The sequence below is a fragment of the Lepeophtheirus salmonis genome, chromosome 7 (assembly GCF_016086655.4).
Source record: "Lepeophtheirus salmonis chromosome 7, UVic_Lsal_1.4, whole genome shotgun sequence".
NCBI classification, from domain to species: domain Eukaryota; kingdom Metazoa; phylum Arthropoda; class Copepoda; order Siphonostomatoida; family Caligidae; genus Lepeophtheirus; species Lepeophtheirus salmonis.
In genome coordinates, this window is record NC_052137.2 from 37,718,829 (window position 1) to 37,740,460 (window position 21,632).

The window sequence follows — 21,632 nt, forward strand, 5'->3', positions numbered from 1 at the left end:
CAGATCTCTTCCCCTCTCAAGTGGAGGGTGAGCTAATGAAGACTTATTCTTCTTAATATACTCGAATTCAATTGAAATTATTTTTACCGTCCTTCCCTTACTCTATTTTGTGAGTGAAGGACGTGAGCTTCATAATTAATTTTCGGTTATTTTAGTTTATTTTCGGAAGTTTTTTTTCCTTTTGGCCTTTCATTCGGAGATTTGGATTGGGAGAGTGAGACACCTTTTTAATAGCAACTTCGTAACAAAGTTATAAAAGGTAAACCGTTGTGTTTGGGGTTCACAACTTGATACGTCCCCGTTGTACGATAAAATCCCTTATTTTGTGTGTTCTCATTCGAAAGCTATAATTCTCATGAATGTGATTCGGCTAAAGAAGTCTTCTCTTTTCTTTCATATTTGAGATCCAATCCAATGAGAGAGGAAGAAATCTGTATGGTTTCAAATAAAACTATTTAATTTTAATAGTAAATTTATAATTTAACAACACTTATAGTCATACACAAAAATATACCTTGCAGTCTTAAAACTAATAAATGTACATAAATAGTACATTAGTAAATGGGTTTGAGTGTTGATAAGATCTAAATTCCTTTTTGTTTCTAACTCAAGAGGAATTTAAAAATAATATTATTCACATAAATTGTTCATTTTGATGCAAGATTCAATTTTAAAAGAACTCTCACATATGTTTTGAATTATATATTGTAAAAAATAAAATAAAGCTCCAAATGAATGAGGGGAAAAAAGAAATTTCCTAGCTGTGCTTCAGAAAATATTTCATATAGTCAGTTTTACTGACTATTTTCAAAATAAATTTTAAGTAAAATTTATGATTTTGTTAAATATAGTCTCCTTACCTACTGTGAGGTAGTCGAATTTGTACTATACATTTTAGGATTGTTGAAAACTTGATTGATGAGTTTCCCTCTCTACATATGAAAGAAGGATTTTATCGTCAAGTTATGCATTTGTGGTTAAATACTAAATTACCAGAAAATTATCCATTCGTTATGTAATAAACAATTTACCTTAATTAATATACCTATATTAAAAGAATAAAATGCTTACGTTGAAAATATAGATCTTAAGGACATTATCATTTATATTTATTATATTATTGCTAATTTTGGTTCACGGGAAATTGTCCATTTTTAACTTCAAATTGAATCATACTTTTATATATCCAGTTCAGTGCTGCATATCAGTACTAAAACTGATAAATTTCAGTCTTTGATGACGCCACCCAACGTTAATTCTTTTTTTTAAATCAGTTCTGGTACTAACATTCCGAAGGACCGGCCCAGGACTGACAGGGCTTGTTTTAAGACTAAACTAGACTAGACCAAATAAATAAGGACTAAAATAACAATAAATTAATTTACTTTTGCATAGAATTAGAGATCTTTTGAGACCAATATTTAAGCTGATTCATCCATATGAACGATTCCAATTCTTTATTTTGTATAAAGGGATTTCATTAACAAATAACAAAAAGATTTACTTCTTCTAATGTTTCAACTTCTACTGATTAAGGCTAGGCAAGAAAATACATAAATATATTTTCCATAATTATTATTATAATTAAATGTAAATAATTTTCAATTTTAATTTTAAAAAGTTAATTCCTCTCTCTGATAAGGATTGAATTGATTCTGATTGGCCATTATATATTTCCCCAATTACGGAATAGTGTTTCCACTTTAAATGGATAAAGGTTGGCATTGTAAGTATCTAAAAATACGAAGAATACGTTTTTTTATTTGTATATGAATATAAAAGAGCTCCTAACTAGGTTAATTGATGGTTGGTTCTTGCTATGATTGGGTAAATCCATAAAGTTATGTAGGGTTCTTAAACTTTAAATATACGAGAGAATTAGAGATTTTATGCCAATTTACTAAATGAAAAATTGTTTGTCAGAAAGGAACATTGCGTGAATCTCACGCCAAATGCGTGATACTTGACAGCTCTGATGTTATAAATTACTAGTGAAAAGGGTTATTCATAATTCATGTGGTTATATTTCCAAATAAGTATGCCCTTTCAGGGAGTCAGCCTTAGAAAGCCACATCAAGTACGTTGAGAGAGACATTACAGGGTTTTCAAGTTTTAATTCATCTTTAGCATGAGATTTGTACGTTCGAAAAAATTTCAGGAAATGCTGCAATGTTGCTGATGAATCGTTATTAATTTTGATTTTTCTCTATATGGTTTCTTCAAGGTCAAATATGACCCTAAATCATAAAAATATTTCCGAAGAACGTGATTTTTAATGGCTCTAAAGGTCAAACCTGGATCTAATTATGGTTTTTAAGAGGATTTTCGTGTTTTAAGTCTTGGAATAATAATGATAGACGTCATTTTAGAGCAATAACATATCATGTATAAAAAATAATTATGTCTTGAGCTCTTACATGCCCTAGATTTATAACTAGGTTATTCTACACTGTTATCCTCAACTCCATCTTTGGTTGAACTTTTGAAATAATAAAATATTATAAAACTATTTTCTTTTTGTTTAAGTCAGTATATAAATTAGTATGCACAGGTATCGACAGTATTGATCCGATTCTGGCTTTTTAAAAAAAGATCAATTCTTGCATATTCCGTTACTGATTATAATGCATCAATACACATCTACAGATAATTTAAAATATCCTTTAAGGTACTTTGAATATCATCTCATATACATAAAGTATATTTCTATCTCAAGAAATGACCTGGGCGCAAGCTTACGCATACTGAGTTGAAGAAAATAATTTCTCCTGAGCGCGTTGTCTATGAGCTATGTAGATTTACTCCTGTGAGTTTTTATTGGTGCGATTGATAAAAATCAGATAATTGCTTGAATTTTTAATATACGATAAACGATTTTTCAATTAATTTTCATAATTTGAAATTTGCAAAATACTTTGCACGTAAATACTCATCGCATATTGATGTCAGTTAGATAAAATTAGTATCATCAGATTAATTCTTAATTGATGCAGTTTGTTATTAGAAATTCTGGAAACCCCATCATTTGAAGGCCTTTGCAGAATCGCCAATTACTATTTATATAACTAACTAATCGTTCAAAATGATAAAATACAATATGTAAACAATTATGCACTTTTTTGTTACAAAAAGTATTCTTCAAAACCTCTCATTGAAAAGTTATTTAAAGAGAAAATAAACAATGAAACAATATGTTGGTATTGAAATACCCAAGTTTGGTTAATTGAGGATTTGGACAATGGAGGACGTCATCTATATGGATTGATTTTCACATCAATGTAAAACAAAACTTTAAATAGGTATTATCATTATGAAACAAAAATAAAACTTTTCTTATTTACCTACAGAAACTTGTTTTATTGTCTTTTATTTATGTGACTATAACTCCACTTTTCCTTTATTAGCTATTTTGCTAACATTCTTAAAAATACAAATATTGTAAAATTCTAAAGAGTTCATTAAAAAATATATTTTAATCAATTCAATTTTAACGTTTAAAATGTAAGTCACAAAAAATATATTATATTATATTCAAATTACTCGCAAAAATACATGGGAGGGTTTTTCTGTAGATAAGTATCTAACAACACGACAATACATTTTTAGTCTATTTTTACGTCTTCAAATTAGCCCCAAAAGGAAATTCAATGGTGGATCTTTTTTTTTTTTAATGCTAATTTATTGTTGCTTATATATTTTTAAATCTTTAGTAAGCGACGAACAAATTTTCCATCGTCAAGAATATAACATGTAAAATTGTATAAGTATAAAGATTTTTTTAATGATCCTTTAATTAGTCAGATTGATTTGCACTGATTCAGTCATAAGTAAACATTATAGTTACTACAATTACTCCATCTGATCTACAAGAATGTCCATTGATATCTGAACACTTACTAATTCAATAATTAATGAAGGTTGAGTGATTTAAAATAATTCATATTTCGTTAAATTAAAACATAAACAATTAGATACAAAATAAAACCAACCAGAGCTCTGTAGCTTACGAACAAGTCGAGAAAAAAACACTTGAACGTGATCAACGTATTTCCATTCACGCACTCCAAGCAGTTGGGCATCTCCAGGAAAAAAAAATCCCCTCAAATCCATGGGGCCCATGCAAGGGGCCTTGGGGTTTCATACAAGACTCTCCAGAGTTATATCAAAAAAGTGGGTGGAAAGGCAACTTTTGACACCAGCAATGAAAGAAACCCATCTCCTACGTTACCAGACTCTTTTGAAGGAGTCTTTTAAACTTTTTTTTGACACTTTTTTGGTGCATTCTGAGGGGAAGGCCTGCAGTTTCCGTCATCCAAACACCTATGCCTTCAAATCCATAATATATTCCATTCACAAGAATGATTTATTTCGATCGTTTATCCTCTGAGCCACTTCACTTCATCTAGGGTTGCTTATTTCCTGTGAATTTTTTTTAAATGACGTGATACTGGAAAATGTCGGAATCTGGTTGGTAAATAAGTTATACTGTTAAATTTAGGCATTTATTTTTTTTAAATTTCAGCTAGGCCTACCATATGGTTGAAAATATCATATTCTTCATTTCTATTATTGTCACTAATAGTGCATGGGTTGTTTTTAAATCATTTACCTGGCCTCAGAGTTGGGTATTCTTCTAATCCTCAAATTAGTGTACGAAGAAAAAAATAGGGGATTAATAATTAGCGGAACACCTAAATTGTAAGAACACTAATCCCATCATGACTTCTTACATACTTTGAGATCGACTGGTTTTGAAGATTTGATATTTGAACCTATTGTAACGCTTTGAGTTTGTTCTTAATGGGCTCTCAAACACCATATTTTCTAAATTTATAAGCACGTTGCCTCGGTCATGTCGCCCTGTTAGTACCACTTCAACGAGGTCAAGTGAGAAAGAAGTCTGAAGGACTAACACTCTTAGCCAGGGGGACAGCCACCCTAATCCAAGTAGCCAACGTTTTAAAAACAAACATGTGAGCTCAACTTGAGTCGCTCTTGAATCGTATTGCGATTTCATACTCTAAATGAACTTGAAGTATAAAGATTTAGGATTTACGTCTCGTACTCTTAAATAACAAAGAGCTGGGGATCCTAACTCAGGTCTTATTAGACTTCAAAATCGAAGTTAAAAGACTTGGAAATGAACTTAGACTTGACTCTGACCAGTGGAGCCGGAACAATGAGGCCCGAGGGACCATTACCCCCTTCCTCCTCCCACTAGTATGGAATTTTTATAGTTATCACAAAACAAAAATTTCTTTTTTTCTAAAAAAATTTAAATCTCACAATTTTAGAGAGAAAAACAAATTTCCTGAAAAATATTAACTCTACAAATTTAAAAAATATATATTTTTTTGTCATTTATAATGAGAATCATTTGTTAAATTTGGCATTTATAATAAAATTATGTCAAAATTGTCAAAAAAGCCGAAAGGCACAGTACCCCCCTACTCATAAAAAATTGTCAATATATTCCGGTACCATTGACTAAGACTCTAAAATATGATTCGTGAACATTAATTAATTTTATTAACAGTCAAAAGTAACCTTGGATTTCATCTAATCTTTTTTAATTTGGTGTAGTTCGTGTTAGGACAAAAAATCAATTTTCGAGACCGATCGAGTTTGAATTTTTCAGATTTTCTACAATTGTAATGTGCAACAGTACAGGAACGTTCAGAGTTTTGACCGTCTTTTTTAGAGTGAAAATAAATTTGATTAATCAAGTTTCGAGTTTTGATCATTCAAGTTTGAGAATAGTGTAACTTTTCAAAAAGTATTTTTTGTGAGTTTGAGCAATTTTTAGAAAATAGTTGAGTTAACTCGAATTCATCAACACAAGTGGAAAGTATTAATAATTAGCTAAACAACTGCATTTGACACCATGACTAAATACATAATATGTATATATAAAAATGAATTTTGCATTAGATTCAATCGTTTGTCTTCTTCAGCTCCTTGACAGCGAGGCATACGTTTGATTTATTGATTAACATAAATCAGTGAGTAAATTTATGTATGTATTATACATACGACGGTATTTGCATTCAATCCTGTAAGAAAGAAAGTATTTTACTTTATTGAAATCGATATTGATTGAGCATGTCTTGAAAACATTGGACTGTATTCTTCACGATTGCTGCGTTATATTTAATGAAAAAATAAAAACATTCTCGTCACGAAATTTTCTTAAATCATATTCTTCATGTACATACAAGTATATCTATAAGGAAAAAATAGTGTGAAATATCTTCCAATATCTACATTTTATATAATATAAGCAATACAATTTGCTTTTGATTTATGACTTGATTAATTCAATGTGTGGTAAGATGATTATTGAAGATGATCTGAAAAATAGATTTATTTGAGTCTCTTGAGAAAACCATTAATATGATTATAAACATACATTTGCACAGAAAACAAACATTTATGTACCATACAAAACGTATATTTTTAATGTTACTACTTTATATAGTCATAAATATTATGTAGGTATTAATACTTTTCTATTATAAAAAGAATCAATCAATTATATATAACAGACTGGCTCCAAATAATCCCTTATAATCACATTAACAATACAAACTTAATTACTCTAAAATTATGGTTCTTTTATGTTTAATGTAAACAATAATACCTCGACATACGAGTTTAATTCGTTCCTGGACGAAGCTTGTAAGGGAAAACAATTTATTCTATCAAAAAAATAATTAGAAGCGCCCCTTTGTACATACATACTAAGACTAACTCGCTAATCATCTTTTTCATCATTCATCAGATTCCCTTTTTTAATTCGTATTCAATATATTTTTTTGTTGCACAATAATTCGTTTTTTTGGACTTTTTTTTGTGCATTTTCGAATCTACACCTCTTACCTTTAAAATAATTTCAGACACAGAGAATCAATCTTATTTTATGAAAAAAAAACTCAACTTAATAGCGAAAAACAAACATGCCCTCCAGAGCCATGGAATCTGGAATGTGATCGGAATGAAATAAAGCCTAAAGTACATAACTCAGCATTGTGAACAACTTTTATTTGATGTCTATATCTTTATTTTTTAAATAAATAATATATACGTTTTTATCAGGTACATACAACTATAATATTATATTATAGTAGACTAATTGCATTCAAATTCAAAACAGCCCCAAACATCATCTTCCAAAGGATTTATATTTTTTAATTTTGCACATGCTTGATTCTTGATTTATTTTCATTATTATATAGTTGTCCTTGTTCCTTGTTAAATATTATAGGAGTTATTGGATGCTTAAAAAGAATTTAGACAAAGTATGTATCTAACACAAAACATGTTCATAAATGAATAATTTATTCCTTCATTAACAAATTACACTAATCAACAAAATTTAAACCTTGTTACGCATTTTCATTGAAACTTTATGTGATTGATTGTTTTTATTGCGGAATTAAAATGAGAGTAGCCTTTATAACTGAAAACGTCTGGTTTTGTAGCCCACAGAGGGATTTTTCGAAAAATATAATTTGTGATGGACATGTCTCCAGATTCAAAACATTATTTTATAATTATTTATGTTTTTTATTCTAAATCGGAGAAAATACATTATAGCTACAAAAAAAAACAACGAGGAAAATAGACCTTTTTTTTAAATATAATAAACTTTTCCTTTTTAACAAACTAATATTAAAAATCTTAGTTTTTCGTCAAAAAAAGACTTCTTAATACAAAGGGCACTTTAAACAAATTAATATTTAAAAAGTTATATTAGTTTTTTTGCTTCTCTATATTTATTCAGCCATGAAGGCTTATTGATATAATAACAAATTTTGTTTTTCGTAGGCAAAAGATAGAAATTTTGCCGATAAAGGTTATTTTCATATTTTTCGAGGTAAAATAAATCAAAAATACACCATTTAAATCCAAGAACAAACATTTCTTGACTAATGTTATTATTGGGTGTATCAAATTTTGTTTTTTTTTAAATATAAAATTAAGTAAGATGCTTTAACTTAAATAATGTATATATATATGTCATCAGAAATTCAAGGCCATCGTAAATATGATGTTTACATATATTTGCTCTATATTACAATATGAAAATATACACATATTTCTCATAAAATAAATGAGATATAATGTGGAAAAATATTCAAAGGAAGCTAAAAAACGAACAAAAAAATAGAAATGGGATTTTCTGTGACTCTGTACTCTAAACTACATTTAACCCTGCATTTATATGCTTATGTTGTAGTTTTGAATTTCATATACACTTCTTTTTTCAAAATACATAAATCAGAAAAGTTAAATATCGATGTTCTAAGAATCAACTCTGTTACTAAACTCGACATAATGAAGAAAGACAACATATTGTCCCTAAAATTAATTTATATCGTGGCATTTATTAAATGACCTTGGGATCATCTACAAAAGTTGTCTCAACAAAGCAAATTATTGCTTTGTAACAACATAAACCATGGAATTGAATTCAAATCATAAATAAAGATATCGAAAATGAATCGCCGTAGCTCATAGACAACGCGCTTGGGAGTTATTCTCTTGAACTTATTGTATGTACGTTCGCGCCCAGGTGATTCCTAGAGAAAGATATATACTTTATGTATATGAATTTTCCCAAAAGATTCCTAGGTTAGATGGAGTAAAATTAATACTATAATGTTTACTTGTACTTAATCAGTGCAACTCCATCTAACTAAGTCAAGCAAAATTTAAAAAAAATATAAGACTTCAAGGAAGAAATTATTTGAAAATATGATACTCTCTTAAACTTTAAAAAATTGGAACCAATCTTTTTGAGATGAAATGGATATACTCTTAATGAAAAATATGGAAATCCATAAAACTAAACTTATAGTTTCCCGTCCCATATTACCATATGTGTACGCTACGTTCAAAGAATTAAAACGAATAAAGAGCAAGGGACTATTGAAGATGTCGATGAACCCTCAGGATACACATGTGAAATTGCATTGTATCAGGTATATGGTTGTATCAAAGTGTGGTAAGAAAAAAACACCCGGGGATGTATGATTAAGTATATAGAACGCCCAATACATTCATTCGTAAGTCAAAGTGAAATTTCAAAACAAATATCTTATCAGATATTAATTATTTACTTTCGATAGTGAAAAAGATTATCGACATTAACCTTTCACAAAAAGAGCAAAAACCTTGATACTTTTTTTAACCTTTTGGGTCGTAGCCAATTTGTGAGAGTAACAATAGGTCTCAGTTAGTCAGGGGACGAATGTTGTGAATGAATGGATAGAGCCCAAAATGGTGAATGATTTATCAGGATTTGGTAGAGGTAGAGAAGAATCAAAAATATTTGGGAATCAGTTATGATGCGGTTTTAAAGCTACGGACTAAAGCTGAATATTTATAAAATGCACATTGGAACCGAGGTTAAATTTTCAACGTTTATAGAAGAGCAATTAGGAGTGAAAGCTGATCCTTCGAAGGTTGATGCAATTTAAAACTTTCCAAGGCCTATGAATATCTTGGAACTGAGAGGATTTTTTGGTAGGGTAAATTTTATAGGAGGTTCGTTGCAATAAAGAACATTTTTTAAATCGAAAAATGTCTATGTCTGACGGCCTGTACATAAAAATGTTTTTTTTTATAAACCAAATGAGGCACTTTCAACTTCCCCCATATATTATCTCACTTCAATCCAAAGAAACACATTGTCGTATGTATTGTACTGATGTATCGTGCCTCCATGGACTAGAACATGTAATGCTTCAAGAAAACAAAAATGAACGTAATTTGGTTTAATGAGGATCAAAGTTTTTATATTCCAAACCGAATGTCAATTCTCTACTATGATCTCGAACTTTTTGCAGTCGTATGAGTTGTTCAAAAATTCATAGTTTTAACTATGAGGGGATCCCTTGGATGTATGTAATGCTTTGTCTGTCGTTTTTAAGGATCCAGGGGTACCCTCAAGTACCCCCACGCAACCCGAGTGCTTGTAACTATTTTTTGATATTAGAGGGGTTCCTTAGATGTATGTGATGCTTTGGTGGTAGTCTTTAACTATTCCACACTACCCCTAGGAACCCTGGCCAACCGAAGGGCCTTGAACTAGTTTGTTCCATGGAGGAATTGGCGGTGGTTTTTAACAATCTCATAATACCCAGGGGACACTGGCCAATCTGAGGGCGAAGAGTGTTCAACCCTTATTTTAAGTGGCCCCCTAACCTATTTATCACCTATATAGCAATAATATTACTCCAAAACTTGAAAGTACTCCCTTGGGGGATGGAACAGACAAATATGTTTTAATATTTCTTCATAAATAATATTAAGTGAATTTATAATGTGTTATTATTCGTCATGAAGTTTGAACAAAATACGAGCGATTTTCCAAACTGGCAATTTTCCTCTATGGTAATTTTCTCTAGGGAAATCTTCTGCCGGCAATTTTCTCCAGTCAGTTTTCTGTACATGTACTTCAAGTATTAATTAGTACTTGCATACATACTTATAAAATATGCCAAAATGATCAATTCTGAACAAATTATAATTATGTCTCAATAATTATATTTCCTCATTTAATGAATACAATCCATGGAAACATTCATTTAACAAATGAATTTTGTACCATATTTATTTGTTATTTTCTCAATTATTTAGTTCGATGTTTCTCCACTCCATGATGAATAACCGTCAATCTTAGAATCACTCAATGAATTGTTTTCTCCTTCAAATATTTGGGGTTTAAGATAATCTTCAAGTTCAAATAATTCAAAATCCGGATTCGAATTACGTAGTTCAATGTCATTCAAGAAGGAATAAAAATCTTCAACAACGCTTATTAAACTTTGTGCAATCATTGTTGTATCATATCATTTCGTACTTATACAAATAGTTTAATATGAAAGGAAACACATGAGTATACAAAAGATGTTAACAAATTTTGTCTTCATTAACCAGATAAACATCATTTTTTTGGTTAATGTCAAGCTTTATTTACTAGGGCGTCAAAATTCGACATCATGGAAATGATAGAGGCGTCATGTGTAGTCATTGTGTGGAAAAAAGTTAAAAGCTACAAAAATTTCTCGTTGATTAAAGGGTTCCAGAGAAAGAATGGGAATCAGAGATTCAGCATGTCTTTCTATATGAATAGTTCCAGACTTCGCGTAACAAAAATATAGCGTGCACAAAAAATTGCCCTTGAGAAAATTGCCATTGTGGGAAAATTTCCCGTCATTTACTTACAAAATCGCAAAACTTGTTTTGTGCCATGGTAAGGCCGCCAAGTTGGTTGAAACCCACCGCCGCCACTTCACAAAGCATTTAGCTCCCCTCTGTATACTTCAAATTAAAGCCCAAGCCCAGGGGCTGTTACAAACCACTGCTTCCACATCACATAGCATTTAGGCCCCTGCCAAAAATTCTAAAATACCCTGTCCCATAGATTAATTAAGACTACAGCAATAGATCTGGGGTTTATTTTGAAATATTAAAAGGGGCCAAAAAACTTTGTGAAGTGTTGGCGGTGTTTTTTAACCTGCATAGTGTACCACCCGTAGTCTTAAACAAACCATGGGATCAGGGTTCATTTTGAAGTCATGGAAGGGACTAAATTATTTGTAAAGTGTTGGTTTTTAAACTCATACGTGGCCTTGTTGTAGTCTTAATAAAGCCATGTGCTTGGTGGTTATTTTGGAGCTTTTCGAAGGAATATATATGCTTTGTGAAGCTGCAGCGGGGGGTTTTAACCTGAAGATTGTTTTTTGTTTTTTTCCTAAGCTGTTATCATTATTATTTAATTCCTGAAGAGTGAACTTCCTTATCTACTAAACACAACTGAACCCATATTATTGACTAATGCAAGACCGAATTGAAAATAATACGTTAGGGCAGCTAAACTTCTCCCCTCTAAATTATTCTTCCAATTGTCAGGGTTACCATGTTTATGTTTCGGGGTTTTTTTCTAACATTTCCAAAATCCAAACGTTTTTATCACCAAGTATGTTCGATGAAACTTTATTTTCATATGTTAATACATAATTGAAGTAATTTTTTTTTTTTAATAAATAACACCATATTCTCCTAATTCCATGAATTTATCCGCTCTTCACTTTTTAAAAGAAGATTTACAAGTGTTGTTTTTTTTCTTTATCAAAGAGGAAGGGAGGTAGGAATTATGACTCTTCGTACGATAATCATATCCACACTTTCTATAGAGCTCTTTAAAATGGATAAAGAACAAGCAATTTGTACATTTCAAGTTTGAACTACTTTTTTTTTCATTCTTTCATACAATATCAATAAGTAAAATATTTTCTTTTTCTTTTTTAGACTTGTATCATAATACATCGTTTGAACAAAACGAGTTATGATTTTTCTAAGAATCATAGTTTCAAGTAAATATATTTTCCAACACAACAATATCGACCCATCATTGGTCACATATATGTTGATAGAAATATATTTTTTATATAAAATTTTGGGTAGTTTCAATCAAAGATAAAACAACGTCAACATAATTTCACCATTTTGACTCAATGGGATTTGAAGAAGCAATACAATTTATTAAAATGGAGGTTATATTAATCCAAAGAATGTTTTATTTTGTTCGATAGGACTATAACCATAATTGTTTTTATAAGCACATTTATATACAAGTATATAGATTTAAATACCAAAGATATTGTCTCTCAAAAATGGAACATTAGTTTTCAATTGACCTAATATGTAGTGGATGACATATTATGTTAAGAAACATCAAAAAGTGGGACACATATGCATCCTGCTTAATGCAGCGCTGATGCAAGACAATGCATAACTTGTTTAGATAATGCAAGGTACATATTTTTAGTTGGATATCATTGTTCTAATCATTAGATCTACTATTTTGATTGCATTTGCAACTAAGCTTTTACAGAAGAGTTGATTTTAAACTGCATATTTTGTTTGGATAATTCAAAAGAATTTATACTTAGATTTTCCCCTTTCACAAATTAAAAAATATTGATAACAGCTTTGGAAAATGTAAAGAAACACTCTTCAGATTGTCATCAAAAGGATTTTTCATTAGGAACGCTTCAAAAAAATTCGTGTTTATTTTCTTCATTGACATTTAGAAACTTCATTAGTATTCATTTAATCATTGAGTGAATTAGACTTGATCAACGATTACAAATTATCCAAATTCATTATCAAAATAACCGTTCAATGTTGATGCTAATTTTCATTACATAATCATTTTTTTGAGTGATGAAACTCATTTTTGCTTCATAAGCAAAATATACGTTACTGGTCATGCAGCAATCCATAAGTGCTTCACAAGACACCGTTGCATCCCAAAAAATGAGTGTTTTCTGTAGACTTCATGTTGGAGGGGTCATTCGTTGATGATGATAATTACCACGTTACTGTAAATAAAAATCGTTAATACAGCATGATAACTGATTTTTTTTTACCCTAATTGCATGGTATAGGCTTGGCAAATATGTGGTTTCAACAAGACGATGCCACTTGTCACACAATAAATGTTACAATCGATTTATTACAAAGCAAATTTGGTGAGTGGGTTATTTCGAGAAATGGACTAGTGTATTGACCGCCTCGAACGAGCGATTTAACGCTTTTAGATTATTTGTTTTTGGGTCACGCAAATTCATTGGTCCACGCCAATAAGCGGGCGACGTTAAAAGAACTCAGAAAAAAATTGGAACGCAAAATTTCTCCAATTTATTCGAAAAGTAATTGAAAATTAGGATTTGACTTCTATGTGCTCGTGGTGGTAATGCTAAAGAAATCGATTTTAATACGTAAATGTATATGTTTATAATGTGTACTAAAAAATTAAATCTGGTAAAAATTTTAAACATATGTGTTTTATTTATAAAAAATGTTTAAGGGTTCTTAATGAAAAACCCTGAAGAAAAAATCTTGAACGTCATATTTTTTCTTGTTTATTTATCCACTCAAACATAAATTGTTTCAAGGCTGTCAGAAACAGAATAATGTTTAACAAATATTTGATTCGTTGAATTATTTGTTGGCAATATTATTCAATTATTCAAGAGAAAACATCCGATTATAAAGCAATCGCCAGTGGGTGCGTAATTTTACTGTCCATATCCTTGCAAAATATGAAATAGGATAAGTTTTATTTTCTTCCGCTCATAACTTCTTTTGTTTGCTCGTTAAGGTTATATTTTATACGGTAAGTGGACTATTAGCAAAAAGACAATTTTGGGACATTGGGACACAAAATATTTTAAAATTTATTCAAAAACTACTGGTAGTACCCAATATTTCTTGGAGTTATTAGACCTCAACATAAACACAAAATTTGCTTTCATCATATAGAAATACCTTTTTTGGGAAATTATCTGTGTATTTTTTTTTCTAAAGAAAAGGATGCTTGAAGTATTAACAGAGTATTATCAAAGCAATAATTATTATTTTGTAATTACGATCTAGAAGACATAAGAAAAATAAATTGGGTATTAATATCATTATTGAACTTCACAATAATTCAAAATCATTATTATTATTCGTACAAAATGCAGCTAGGATCAAACTAATTTAATAGAAATACAAGGTGATACCATAACACGTGTACATCTGATGTTTGACTTTTTTAATAGTGACGTCATAGAATATGATTGGTCGGGTGTTTTGCCCAACAGTCAGTACGATATATTAAATGAAAATTCTAGCAATAGTCACGTCCTGGACTATGATTGGTTTCGTGTTTTGTCAAAATCTGCATGTCCTACCCAGCAGTCGCTACGATAGATGAAATTGAAAATTCTAGCCAGGCCGATTACATGATGGCCTAACCTTGTATTTTTAACCTTGGGATCCAGGTATTTTTAACCATTATAATTCACCTTTCTACTCTATACCGCTATGATCAGCTGGATAACACTTCTCTCTACTTTACAATCTCATTTTTGATTCACTATTTGACTTCTTTTTTTTAATATAAATTACTGGATTTCATTTATTCAATACATGCAGTATTACCTGTTATTATTAGGCATCGAGGACCATAAAAAACTTGCTTTATACATATAAAAGGTAATTTCAAAGAAATCTTCCGTGTTACTCTACGTTTTTCAAGAGCACACTCACATGTAGCTCCTCAATACTGTGATGTTATCTCCTCAAGAATAAAATACTAATAATAACAGCTTGAAGAGAAAAAAAAATGAAAAATAAACAATGACAACGTATAAACTCCCCTTATTTATTTATTAAAGCGAAATATCTTTCAGGCAAAACAGCTTAAACACAAAATGTCTAGAGGCTAACTAGTTTAAGGGAAAATTACCGGGAATCATATAATTTTTTCTATTATATGTATAATATAATTATGTAATAATAAAGGAAAAACACCCTCAATAACTAGGGATCGATTTTAACTTCATGAAGGATAATTGGGACTAGACTGGAGTACTCCATCCTATATAAGGACCGATACAACACTGCGTAATACAATAAAAAGGAATGGGTTTTAAACATGATCCCATTACGAAAAAATTAAAAATATAATACCTAAGTACATACTGACATAATATTGTGGAAATTTTCCATTGGCCATTTGCTATAAAGAAGAAAAAAATGTATCTTCTTATAGAGCGCTCATAAAATAGTACATAATTTTGTATGTAGTCAATTACGAGGTATTTTTCTAGAACCTTCAATTACTCACGCACACTCCGTCTCTGTGTAGCAAAATCCTTGTGAGTATAAAAAACTACTGTTACATCACCTTCTCCTTCCAAAATATATATTTAGTACACTCATTCGTATTTTGTGCTCAAGATGATCAATGTGATTGAAAATGATGGAACTCTCCGTGGACCTAATCTACAACCCATAGCCAACAATGATGACACTGCCTTAAACGACTTCTCTTGTAGTAACAAGTATTTGACTCCCAGACATTTAGGCGTCATATATTTGGATCATCTATGCTACTCTAATAAAGGAAGTTTTTTGTCATACGAGAATGAGCATAGAAGCAATTCAATTTCCCCCAGAGAATTTGTTAAATATACAAAGAGATTTGCACATTTTATAAATGAAAGACATGGAAATGCAAGATTTGCGACTGTGCTTCTTCTGAACAATAACCGTTTTTTCTTCATTCCTGTGGTGGGAACTTGGTTCCTGGGATCATCTGTGTCTCTTTTTCAGCCTTCCAGTTCAAGAGAAACGATTGAACGACAGTTGATGATTTTGAAGGAAGAATTAAATTTGGAGGAGATTGTTGTGATTACCGAGACATTTGCTATTCCAAAGATATCAAACATTGGTGTGGACCGAATTATTTCTCTTACTCCAGTGCCTGGATACATGTCTTTGCAAGAGATTTTTATGAATGATGACAATGAAGTTGTTGAGATATTCCATCGAGAAGGGAGGACGTCACTTCAAAGTGAAATAGCAGTCACTTTTTGGACTTCAGGCTCAACAGGAGAGCCGAAGGTAAGGTCCTTAAAAACTGTTTATCATATGACAGTTGCATGAGTAGCTATAGACTAGGATCCCCATCCTTTTTTAACTGTACAAGTGTAGTACTTAAAACAAAAAAGATAGTGCTAAACCAAAAATTGTAAACCCCCAAATATGTAAAAGATATTTGAGCAGTATATTGCCCCTAAATTGGGAGCTTGTAGTACAACGTAAGATGATGACAGTACATTATCAATGACAAAAAGAATAGAATTAGACATTTTAATCGAAATAAAAATATATATTTTTATCACTAAAAAAGGTTCTCTGGAATAGTCTATAAAAGTTTTCTTTTCTAAGGACTCGCAGGATAATTTTGCAGCTTTTTTTTATTGATTCTAACAAACTTAATCCTTTGTTCGTCCTTAATAAGTAATGACTTTGATATTGAACACTTTACATGAAATTTTCATGAACTTGGAACCCGATTCACATTCTTTGCTCTACAAGTACACGTAGACTCGAACAGGGAAAAGAGAAATATTGACAATTTCAGATACATTGTCTTCCTTTAACTGCAGAAAAGACATGTATTTGAGCTCTAAGCTTTGATTACATGGAAGATTGAGGAGGTATAAGCGAAAGTTATTGCAATTAAGAGTATAACGTTCTAAATTTAAAATTGCATTAGTGCACGGAAAATAATAAATAATTATATATATATATACAAATCATGGGGGGAGGGCCAAATTGACGTAACTAAAATTAAAATTTCCCCAAAAAATTTCCAAAATCCATAGCTATTCACACAAAATTCAATTTATTAGAAAAAAATTTCAAAAATTTATAGTTATTACCAGAAAATTAAATTTCTTGGCAAAAATTTTAAAAGTTTAACTTCAAATATTAATTTTTTTGGAAAAAAATTTTGAAAATCACACAAAAAAAAATTTGAAAAATTTAATTTCAAACATTAAATTTTTGGAAAACAAATAGAAAAATCCATAGTTATTGACAAAAATTTATTTTTTTGGAAAAAATTCAAAAAATCTATAGCTATTTACAAAAAATTACATTATTTGCAAAAAAAATATATTCATAAATGTTTTTGTTCTGCTGCATAATTTGCCCTAATGACAAATAAAGTTCTTGTAAAAATCCAAAATTCCTTATTTGAGGGGCTACATCTTCTAAAACCCACCCTTTCGTATAAAATAATAATATTAGATATTATTATACTTCTTGGATGACGTTTAGGCAATACCACTAATTTGTCACTCAACTTTCTATATATCTTTATTTTAGTATGAATTTCATAACAATTAACAGCATAGGTTAGAAGGAGATGCTAACACTCCCCCAGGACCCATTAAAGAGTGAGCAAAAAAGAAAAACAGCAGACACAACAATCATTTTTTATTTTTCTAAAATCGTTTTTTTTTTCTTTTGAAAAATCCTTATATAAATATAACGTACAACATCATATCACATATATTTTCCCAATATACTCGTATTTTGAAATATAAATCCACTCCTTCTTTTTACTTATAAATGTGGCGTGCAATTATACGTTCTACGTTTGGGCTTGTCCAAACACAAATATATACATACGTATATCAATCATAGTATACATTTGTATGTTTCTCTACAGGAATGTAAAATGTAAAAATCAAATAAGAATGATTATTTAAGTCTTGCCTACGTAGCTTTATAAATTATATTTATTAATTAATTATTTAAATAGTCTCGTAGTTCTGTCATTAATTAGTAGACTTGGAATTTTTGAGCGACTATTAAACCCAAAAAAAGAGAGGTAAAATTTTGAAAAAGAAGTAATTTGAAGGTATTTAAAGAAAAATACAGTTTAATAGAGATCATTTAAACTAATGAGTGTTTTAATTTATATTTATCATAATTTATGGATAAATTTTGTAATATTATATCAATAAATAAGGATCTTAAGAAGGTTTTTGTGCGTTAATTTTTGTCTTTGATCAGGATTGGTAGTTTTAAAGATACTAAAACACTTTTAACGTCTACAGTAGTAGTTGGAGCAAATTTGAAGTAGACAAAGACCTTCAGGAATCTTGGTTAAACGGGAGCATGTTATCATTACCCCCACTTATTATACCTCCAACCTTTTTCTTAAATGGAAAGTAAGGATTTTGCCATTTGGCGCAAAAAATATTTTTCTTTTGTTGCAAGATTCAAGGAGGATTATTCATCAGTCAATTTTGTACCAACTTTTCTCGTCCTCTCATTGGCTACTGTCAGAATCTGGCTCCCTTACAAATCCGATCATGTAATCATAACCCTGATTGCATCATATAAATAGTTTTACCTTCAAAAAGAGAGATAATTTTTTTTTTCAATGTTCTCCTGCCTAGTTAAGGAAGGTTTTTGCAGGTTGCTTTTGCTTTAGAACATTTGGCCTGAAAGCCATTTTCCTCTATTATATTACTCCATAATATTATATAAATTTATGAGATTTATACATCGTTTTAGTTGAAATTGATGTTTGCCTTTGAACTTTTAAATAAAAATATATCATGCTTATTTCTTTAAAAAACAATGAATGCTAGTTTTGAGGAAATAATTGTCATATCATATTTGCTACAATCCAAAAAGGGGCAAAAAAAGAGGTTGTTGGCTGTAGGGAGGCACTTAAAGGTCGTGTTAAAATAAACAGCCAGCCGCCTCTTCTTTTGACAAGTTTTTATATTATATGGAAGTAGAAATAACTGCTTCTGTCTAAAATTAGGTTGTTTTTTGTAATAATAATCCACCATGTTGAATAATAATCGATAACAAAGGCTGTAGAAGTTATATCACTTCTTCCATTCGAATTGCGGTAATGTTTGCTTATTTTTATTAATATAATTATATTACTTATTTTCTCTCTGGTTCGAAATCATTACACAGTGAGATTTGGAGAGTATGGTTTGAAATTTTTGAGCATAATCCCGTCATTATTCTAGCATACAACAATCGTTTACAGCTTTTTAAAGTAGTAAACGTTATATATTTTGATTTAAAATACAAAGGGATCATCCATTTCATTCAAAAATATACAATGACAACGTATAAATATCATTTATTTATATATTAAGGCGAAATATCCTTGAGACAAAATGGCGGTAAGGCGAAATGATTTACCGCAAAAAATGTCCTGTGGCAAAATAGTTTAACACCGATTTTGTCCTCCGAAAATATCCTCAAATCTATTGTGTAATCTAACTATAATCGAAATTTATTTCATCTATTTCTTTAAAAAATGAGCAATTTTTTGAGCCATTGAGCCATAATACACAAATTCTGAGTCTACTAATTAATTTTAGTGTATAGTATGTACTATTACGTACTACAATTTAATCCTTTTAAAATTATTAACATAGTTATAAAATTATATGCACATTATTGCTTTTTCAATAAAGAAAGTATGTAAACCTTTAAAAAATACATTTTTAGTTATTTTTCAATGATTTTATTTTTATTAAAAAATAATAAGAGTTGTTTTCTTCCGTTCAATTTGTAATATAAATACTTGCCTGATAAACATGTAACATAAAATAATCTTATATTAAAGACATAAAATGTATGTATGTATATATTTATAGCTATGTTTCTAAACATTTCCGACTCTATGTAATGTCTATTTCCCTTTCATTTCTTTAGGGCGTTCTTTACTCAGCTGAAAATATACTCAACTCAATTCATTATTGCTCCTACGTTCCATTTCAAATACGCCACGTCATTAAGAATTATGAACCATCAAGTTTACGCCTCATGATTCTTACAAACTTTTTCCATCCAGGAGGATTTACGGAAGGTCTCAGAAACATACTACCTCAAAAAAGAACAGGAATTATCCTTCGATCTCCTAATGAATATGTAGATTTCTCTACTACACACTTATTTAACGCCATTCAAACAACCAAACCTAACATGATTATTTGCTCACCGGAATTTGCAGTCAAAATGAATGGAGCTTCAAATGATTTAAGCTCTCAATTTGATTTATCCTCTGTTTTCGTAATTTATCCCATTGGTGGATCAATTAATACCAATTATGAGAAAAAGGCCCGAATTCAATTCCCTTCCTTAAAAATGATTTGCAAAGGCTATGGCTCAACGGAGACATTAAGTATCAGTTTGGGAATATCAGACCAGCATTTAGGACGTTTATTCCCTAAATATCAATTGAGAATTCTGAATCCAAATGGAGAGCCTCTTGGTCCTAACAGTGTTGGAGATATTGTGGTTAAACCTGGATATGGAATGAGGCGATATATTGGTGATCATGAGTACAACATAACTCAAGATGGGTTTTTTTATATGGGAGATGTGGGATACTATGATTCAGCGGGAAAGATATTTTTTAAATGTAGATCCAAGGACTTGGTCAAAGTTCATAATCATCATGTGTATCCACAAGAAATCGAGTCCTTCATCTCCTCAAAATGTTCTTTTGTGAAGGATATAGGCGTGTTTGGTCAAAAGGACAAAAATGGTATCGAGAGATTATCAGGAGTAATTGTTCTTCATCATATAGAAAAAGGACTTAGTTTGCAGAATGTTTTGGAGAGAACTTTTGAGGCGTATAAATTTCCTCGCTATAAATGGTTACAGGGAGGAGTTAGAGTAACTAGTGCAATACCACGTAATGCCAACGGAAAAATCTTCAGAGGAAGATTGCCTCTTTTGTTTAATAATGCATCGGAAAATGTTTAAGCCAAATACCTATGTAAAATTCATGCTGTAGAAAATATGGTTAACAGAATCAGGGGTGTCCCCAGGATTATATATATGTGGGGGTGCTTGGTTCATGGAATTGAATTTTTTTTATAAAAAAATCCAAAATTAAATTTCAAATATTAAACTTTTTGAAAATTCCAAAAATCCATATTTACTCTGAAAAAATTTAATTGTTTGGAAAAAAAATATGTTCATAAGTAAACGGCTAATCTCAGAAAAAAAAAAATTTTTTTTTTTCAAAAATCCACAGCTTTTCATAAAAAAATTAATTTTTGCCAAAAAAGTTGGAAAATGACATTTCAAATTTTAAACTTTCGGAGAAAAATTTAAAAAATTCATAGCTATTCAAAGAAAATAAAAAGTTTTGGAAAAAAATTTAAAAAATTAAATTCTTTGGAAAAAAAAGTGAAAAATTAAATTAGACTTCAAATATTAAAAAAAAA

At 30.1% G+C, this 21,632-nt stretch overlaps 1 protein-coding gene across 2 annotated transcripts; it reads left to right on the forward strand.

Moving 5' to 3' along the window:
- The first annotated feature begins 15,472 nt into the window (after positions 1-15,472).
- On the forward strand, positions 15,473-21,632 carry LOC121121538 (luciferin 4-monooxygenase). Of its 2 annotated transcripts, XM_040716494.2 has the most exons (3): positions 15,473-15,719; positions 15,775-16,467; positions 20,110-21,632. In XM_040716494.2, exons 2-3 carry the CDS (start codon positions 15,802-15,804, stop codon positions 21,163-21,165), a joined length of 1,722 nt encoding a protein of 573 aa, XP_040572428.1. In that variant the 5' UTR covers positions 15,473-15,719; positions 15,775-15,801; the 3' UTR covers positions 21,166-21,632. The 2 variants fall into 2 exon arrangements, with proteins under 2 accessions (XP_040572428.1, XP_040572427.1); XM_040716493.2 differs by having other exon boundaries at positions 15,474-16,467.

Coding starts and splice junctions, on each gene's coding strand:
- LOC121121538 (XM_040716494.2), top strand. CDS start 15,802: ATGATCAATGTGATTGAAAATGATGGAACTCTCCGTGGACCTAATCTA. Junction 16,468..20,109: donor GCTCAACAGGAGAGCCGAAG/GTAAGGTCCTTA, acceptor TCATTTCTTTAG/GGCGTTCTTTACTCAGCTGA.